This window comes from Xenopus laevis, chromosome 3S, assembly GCF_017654675.1.
Source record: "Xenopus laevis strain J_2021 chromosome 3S, Xenopus_laevis_v10.1, whole genome shotgun sequence".
Taxonomy (NCBI): Eukaryota; Metazoa; Chordata; class Amphibia; order Anura; family Pipidae; genus Xenopus; species Xenopus laevis.
The window spans coordinates 37,358,062-37,365,621 of NC_054376.1; the positions used below are offsets into that span (position 1 = coordinate 37,358,062).

Sequence of the window (7,560 nt, forward strand, 5' to 3'; positions counted from 1 at the left end):
AAGGAAGAAAATAAATGAAATATTATTCAACTTTTGAAATTTCCAGTAGGCATAGCCATAGGGAAAAATAGAAGTATATTGCTTAAAGTTATCTTGTTAGCTTTACAGAGAATTATTTTTCACATATAAGGCAGAAAGTGGCAGGGTATAAAGGCATTTTAATGTTCCATCTGAATTTTCTTTATTTTAATTGCATTAAGAAGGCACCAACCACTGATTCTATATCTATTGCTAAGGGAAAAATATATATATTTATATATACAGGTATGGAACCTGTTATCCAGAATGCTCGGGACCTAGGGTCTTCCAGATAATGGATATTTCTGTAATTTGGATCTCCATACATTGTCTACTAGAAAATTATGAAAACATTAAATAACCCCAATAGACTGGTTTAGCTTCCAATAAGGATTAATTATTACTTAGTTGGGATCAAGTACAAGCTACTGTTTTATTATTACAGAGAAAAAGGAAATTGATTTAAAAAATGTGGATTATTTGGATAAAATGGATTCTCTGGGAGACAGGCTTTCCATAATACAGAATTTTCTGGATAACGGGTTTTCGGATAAAAAGGGATCCTATACCTGTATAAACATCCAGTGCACTCAGCACTCCCGTTAATAGCCGGGTGCTAACAATAGATACAATAATTCAACAACAAAAAAGCGCTCTGGACTATGGAGGAAGAATAATTTAAATCTTGTCCTCTCCTAACCGTTCCACTATCGTTTACTAGAAATGTTCCTCTTGGCCTAAGGGCCGTGTGATGTAAAAGCACAAATCAATGAGAGGCCTCAGGCCACAAAGCTCCACCATGGAAGAATCAAGGCAGCCCTTGTGTTTTTACTGAATAACAATAACAGCAGGAATGCGATGTTTTATGCTCAGTGGCCAAGCTACATGTAACAATTGTTTTCCTTATAACCTATAAATTGTATCAAAATATTTGCACCTATTTGCCCAGTCTTTTGTTGGGCCTGCCGTCTTTTTTCTTTCTTGCACAATCCATTAGTATTTTGTGTAGAGGGAAGCTGTTAGGGTTATGCTTACACTGCACACTAACACTTTTCTACTGTTTTTTACATAGAGCCCACCCTAATCCTTCTGCAGGAGGCCCAGCATCAGATCCCCAACTATATGCAGAACCCATACGACCTGCCACGGAACAGCCACATACCCAGCCACTATGACTTACTTCCGGTCCGACTTAGCCCCTCTCATGGGACATACTGGGACAAGCAAATAGAGGAGCAGACATAGAGGAGACCAAGGACAGTGATGGGAAAACTGCAATACACCTTTGTGTTGGGTCTGGCATCTCTGGAATCATGCATGTCATTAGGAGACTTTTTTTATACTAATAAGTAATTATAGGACAAGTAATTGTGTGTGTATACTGCATATACACGATATATAAATGCCACGCCAGCAGCCATCTGTTTTAACAAGATATGTACTGGTCAGAGGTAATGAATGGGGAAAAGTAATATAATGTAAGACTCACACCAAACTGCAGTATATACACACACCTAATCACAGGTCCCAACTGTATATATATATGTATATATATATGTATATACTGTATAAATAATATAGCTGTCCCTGGGAAGCTGTGAACAAAAATAGTTTATTATCAGTGGAAATATATAAGTATATTGGCCATGGGGCAGCTGCCAAGGAAATATCTACTTGTTCAGATCTTTGTGTCATCAATGAAGAAGGAACTATGGAATATTCATCCATTGAGATTTCTTCTGAAGCTCCTACTGGAAGAATTGATGGTGCCATTCTTTCTTAATGCAGCACAGCCATTCTTTATAGAAGATTGATAGATGACTTGGGCATCTAAAGAACTGTCTCAGATGCATCATGGGGGGCATGTTCAAAAGTTAATCGAAACCAAATATATGAAAATAACTGACATACTCAGGTGAGAATGACAGTGGGAGGTGAGGGAATAGATTCATCTCTCATACCCTCTCGCTGTCACTCCAGGTTCCGCTGCAATCCCTAAAGTATCCCATTGTACTGGCTGTTTCTTATGGGAAAGTCATGATCTTTAGGGTAAAGTCACATGGATATTTTTGTTACATTAAGTATAAGAAAGTTTACAGCAGTGCAACATATTATCATGGATCCCTTTTCATAATAATCAACGTATGATGTGCAACCACCCCCACAGCCACTATTTGTGGCCAATGATTCTGTTCTGTACGCCGTAGAATGAACTATAATGGACTGTAATGAACAGTAATTCAAGACAAGTCTCCATATATTTTCTCCAAAAAAAAAATTAAAAGTAAGATCAAGAAGAAACAAGGATGAATTCACTCCTGTGCCATTACCTGTACTTTTTTCTACCCATGGGATTCTCACACTACAAGCTCTAACTAGTCACTGTTGCTTTAATTCACATCAAGGCATAAGCCAAACTGGGATGATAATATTCCCTTCCAGAGCAGCTGCATTGGTGTACTCAGGAGGAAGAAGTAGGTGTAAGAAGAAGGTAGGATAGTGGCAGAGATGAAGACAAATGGGGTGTACCACTGACATGGAAGTTTTTTATGCCAAGATAGGATGTTGGCCCGATTTAAAGGGTCAGTTAACTGTTTTTGGCTGTGGGATTTATGTAATTGTGTTGCAAAATGCCACTTCATCATGTAGCTGCACACCTGCTGTACTGTTATAGTGGAAAGATAGGTTTGTCTTCCTTTCATTTGGCAGGCGCTTAAAGGGCAGGTAAAGGCAAAAAAAAAATCCCATTTTTATTTCTTTAATGAAAAAGAAACCTATTTCCAATATACTTTAATTAAAAAATGTGCACCATTTTTATAATAAACCTGACTGTATGCAGTGAAATTCTCCCTTCATTTACTGCCGTGGATAAGAATTGTCAGATGGTCCCTAACTGCTGAGCAGGGAAACAATCATACTTATGAACAGCAGGGGGAGCCCCCGTCTTACTACCCAGCCATGCAGAACTCAAGCAGCTTTGTGTGTTCTTTTTTTTTTTTTGTCTTTACATCCCCTTTACTGTTTCCAACTCCAGCTGCAGGGATGAAAATCATGGAGCCAAATTTAAACAGAAACTGGGATTCTATTTGGAAGATTATTTTGCTACAGCCACTGGTTCTGCAGAGTTGGAGAAAGTTTGTATTAAACAACACAAAAACTATAAAATCCACATTAGATTACGTGACAACACAGAACCCATGACAGTCTGCCTATTCTGATTATTAATCAGTCTTGCTGTATCTGCTTCTGGCAGATATTACTTTACTTGTACTGTTTTGATAATTTATGACGATCCCTAAGCAGCCCAGACTATACTGAGCATGTGCACAGTCTTGGTCTTGCAAAGATGTTTAACAAAGTTACAAGATGGTGACCCCCTGTAGCCAACTTTGAAAGCTTAAATCAATTGTTTAATTAGGCTTGTGGTGCAGTAAGTTCATGTTTATATTTAGTATACAAAATACTGCATTTCTTGCCTTATTCTATTTTAGACTTTACTTCCCTTTTAATATGGAGAAAGCCATTGCATATATAGCAGAAAACCAGTAAAACCAGGAGTAGCAGAAAGGGCCTCCCCGAATGAGAATCACATAGCAACAGTGGGCACCTCCCCAGCAGGCTTTCCTCTGCATGTGTGTGTGCAAATAAATCAGTGTATTGACGTGCGTAGCCATTCTCTACACTTAATGGCTTTTGTAAGTTGTATTGTCACTGGGGATATTAAATATAAACATTGTCTGCTGTTTGCCAGATTCCATAGCTGGCTCTCACATGCTAGCTAGTGTCACAAGTGTCATAGTGATGTCCTGGTATTGGGGTGGGCAGATACGTTTCTCCTACAGTTAAAGGTTAATGGTATTTAAGGGGAAATATCTACAACCTGAGATACAGTTACAACACAGGGTGCTGAGATTCTGTGAGTTACAGCTGGGCTATGGCTAGGGAGTCATTAGGCTGCACATCTTTCTCACAGACAGGGGCTATTTATTGTGTGCACTTCTGATTGGCTGGCAGTTGTGCTAGTACTACTACATGCAAACGCTGTATGGGGGTGTATATAGGGTGTATATAAATGAATATGCACAGCACAATCAATAGGTTTATGAATTCCATAAAAACCTTAAAAAGTGTGGGAGAGGCTGAGTTCCTATAGGAAATACTGTGATTTAAGAAGCTGGAAACCAGCAGGTATAGTAAAAGGTGCCAGCGCAGCAACTTCGACTCTACGCACAACTTCAACTCTACGCGCCATCTATAAGCTTTTACTTGCATGTATGCAGTGGCAGATCCACGGCTCCAGGAGTCTTTCCACACTGTGTGCATATGACAGAAAAGCAAAATGATGAACCTCCATAATAGGTTTCTACTGCTTTGAAAAAATGTTGTGATGGAAGCAAAGCAAATTCTTGACAGGAGAAGAGGAAATGGTGTAAGAATGTTATTATTTCTAAGAGGCATTGGCAAAGTGCTCCACTCCTTACATCCCAGCCGGCTGAGTGGTACTGGATGATGAGGCTCTGCAAAAGTCACTGCATCAATCCCTAATTTACACCACTGAGATGTAGCAGTGAGCCAGAAACCAATGAAACCATTTCATGAATTTAATACATGGCCAGTAGACCTTGCTCTCCCCAAACCAGGCACCCTGCTGTGACTCTCAGGAAACTGATGGTATCATAATGGTGGAGCATCTAGAGTGCTTGAGCCTTCAGGCATCTGTATTTGGCACCGCCATGTGACCTAATGAAATCCAAGGTCAAAATCACCTTCACGTAGGCACGTACCATCATTTTTGGCATTATACATTGCTATGGCATACATCAGTGCTATAATCTTATGGAATAAAACAGTTCAGAGCAGACACAAGGCAGGTTGGTCACGCACCCTGGTACCGCAATACCCTCTTATTTTAACATGGAACTGAAATGTCCCTGATGATTGTGCCAAGTAAGACAATAATGTAGAAAATAAATTGACTTTCGCTGAGCACCGGTTCCCTATGCTTCTGTGGATGTAGCAATTTGCTTGTGAGTGGGATACAAACACTTTGCTTTTCGTTTTCTAATAGAGGAAAATAAAGATTTTTCACTTTACAAGAGCCGTGGGACACCTGGGAAATGTACATCCAGTGGGGCCATGGGAAATGGACAAGCTCCCTTTTGTTGTATAACCGATATACTTAATCTTATAGCAGGGAGGAGATGTACAGCTGTTGCAGATCTATAATGAGTTGGACAGGGGCTGCTGGGAGCTGTAGTTCTGCAACAGCTTGATTACCAAAGTATGTCTCTTCGCTGTAGTAATGTCGATCCCATTGCAGCAATAATAAACACACTTGCTGCACTTGACCAAAGTACCTCTGTTGTCCTGATCTTGTACAGGGAATAATATACTATAAAATAATGAATTCTTGCCCCTTTCATTAACTTTTTTTTTTTTGCAATGAAAACACAAAAAGTCACATTTGCTCATCTGATCCAGAGCCAAGGACGGAGCATTCAAATGTCTAATATTTGATTCAGTCTAAATAAACAGACACTACATTTCCTGAATTGTGTGTCAAAGTACATCCTGTGTGTCATTTCTTATTGCCTGAGACGCTTCTCCTTTAAATTCAATTATTCCACCGTCATTTGCATTTTTTTAATAGAAATCTTCCATTTCTACATTTAGTCCCCCAGTATTATCCAAATAAATGGTAGGAAGCAGGTTAGGGTTCCTAGGGGAGGAGAAGCACGGAGCCTTGTCAAAAATGGGCAGTGTGAAGAAATAGTGTTTAGAATTACACCATGCCCTGTGTGCCCTTCTCTTCCAGCTATGCCAGCACTATCCACCAGGGTGAGATTAAACAGCAATGGGTGAAGAGTGTTAACAAAGCAAATATTTTCTTAGGATTCTAATATCCTAGCACTGCTGACTGCTGATCTCTCTTCTGTACATTCTTTAGAGTGTTGCCTCTGGGCAACGCATAACTCCACCAATTCCTCTTGCCTGTTATGACTATGACCCTCTTCCTACTTAAACTGACTCTAAAACTGACTCACTGTAATTAGAGGCAAATGTCTAAGGCAAAAATGTGCTGCTTTGTATGAGGCCTATAGTTTCCTCCTCTGTGGGCCTGGCTTTTCCCTTGCAGAGCTAGAGGGGTGCAGAGCTTGAAGGCCAGTTAGGGTGAGATCTGGAGTGAATGCCTCTTTGCTCCTCACCTTGAAGATGAATAAGGGCTCTTATGCATGTATGCGCTGAACGAAGGTGAAATGCAACATGCTGCGTCCCACCTGTGTTTGCCGCTTACATGCGTCTGTGCGAGTACAGCCCCATTCAGAATAATTCAGTGTGTCTACTCCTGCGCTCCCCTGCGGCTGAACGGAAGAAAGCGTAACGCAGGGGAGCGCAGGCAAAAACGCGCGTGTGTAAGAGCCCTTAAAGGGCATGTGAAGGAAAAAAAATAAAATCCCATTTTTACTTTCTTTAATGAAGAAGAAACCTATTTCCAATATACTTTAATCACAAAATGTGCACCATTTTTATAAGAAACCTGACTGTATGCAGTGAAATTCCCCCCCTTCATTTACTGCTGTGGATAGGAATTGTCAGACAGTCCCTAACTGCTGAGCAGGGAAACAATCATACTTATGAACAGCAGGGGGAGCCCCTACCTTACTTCCCAGCCATGCAGAACTCAAGCAGCTTTGTTTATGACGATCCCTAAGCAGCCCAGACCACACTGAGCATGTGCAGTCTTAGTCTTGCAAAGATGTTTAACAAAGTTACAAGATGGTGACCCCCTGTAGCCAACTTTGAAAGCATAAATTATTTGTTTGATTAGGCTTGTGGTGCAGTAAGTTCATGTTTATATTTAGTATACAAAATACAGCATTTCTAGCCTTATTCTATTTTAGACTTTACATGCCCTTTAAGGTGTGATTTGGATCAAGTTTTACCCAATCTATTCTAAACATAGTTGTACAATTAATCAGTGCACCCCCCGGTGAGTTCAGTAGAATATATACTCTATACAAACTCAAACAATATACCATATATACCTGCCCAGGCCCGGACTGGCAATCTGTGGGTTCTGGCAAATGCCAGAGGGGCTGCTATAAGGTCCCATAGAAAATCAGTATTTAGTGGGCTGGTGGGGCTGTTTGGGCCTCTATGTGGGCTGATTGGGCCTCTGTGTACCTGAAATGCCAGGGCCTATTTTAATTCTCAGTCCGGACCTGCCTGCCATATACCAGGTTAGCGCTCCTTTATATGAGAACACCGCACATTTATAATAAAAATCAATTCCCAGGTTTATTTACATATTCCCAAGATATGAACAGTTAACAATACTAATCAGACATTTTACTATGAAATCCACAGCATTTCTCTTAAAATGATCAGGACTAAAAACAGTTGCACAATCCCAGCTTTCACAATGGGGATTTCCTGGACATAGAACTTAGTGGCATAAAACTCTTTTTAGATCTATAGGGTCACTTACTCGGAGTTCCCCTTCAAAATCCTTTACTTTGCAGTTTAATATAGCACTAATTT

General features: G+C 40.1%; 1 protein-coding gene across 3 annotated transcripts in view; it reads left to right on the plus strand.

Annotated features, from left to right (window-relative positions):
* The window catches only part of megf11.S (multiple EGF-like-domains 11 S homeolog), a 219,190-nt gene extending 217,739 nt beyond the window's left edge, over window positions 1–1,451 (plus strand). For all 3 annotated transcript variants that reach the window (XM_041588193.1, XM_041588194.1, XM_018255246.2), the window contains one exon: window positions 1,091–1,451. In XM_041588193.1, coding sequence (XP_041444127.1) covers window positions 1,091–1,263 — 173 coding nt within the window. In that variant the 3' untranslated portion in view covers window positions 1,264–1,451. The remainder of the gene's footprint in view (window positions 1–1,090) is intronic.
* The last annotated feature ends 6,109 nt before the right edge of the window (window positions 1,452–7,560 follow it).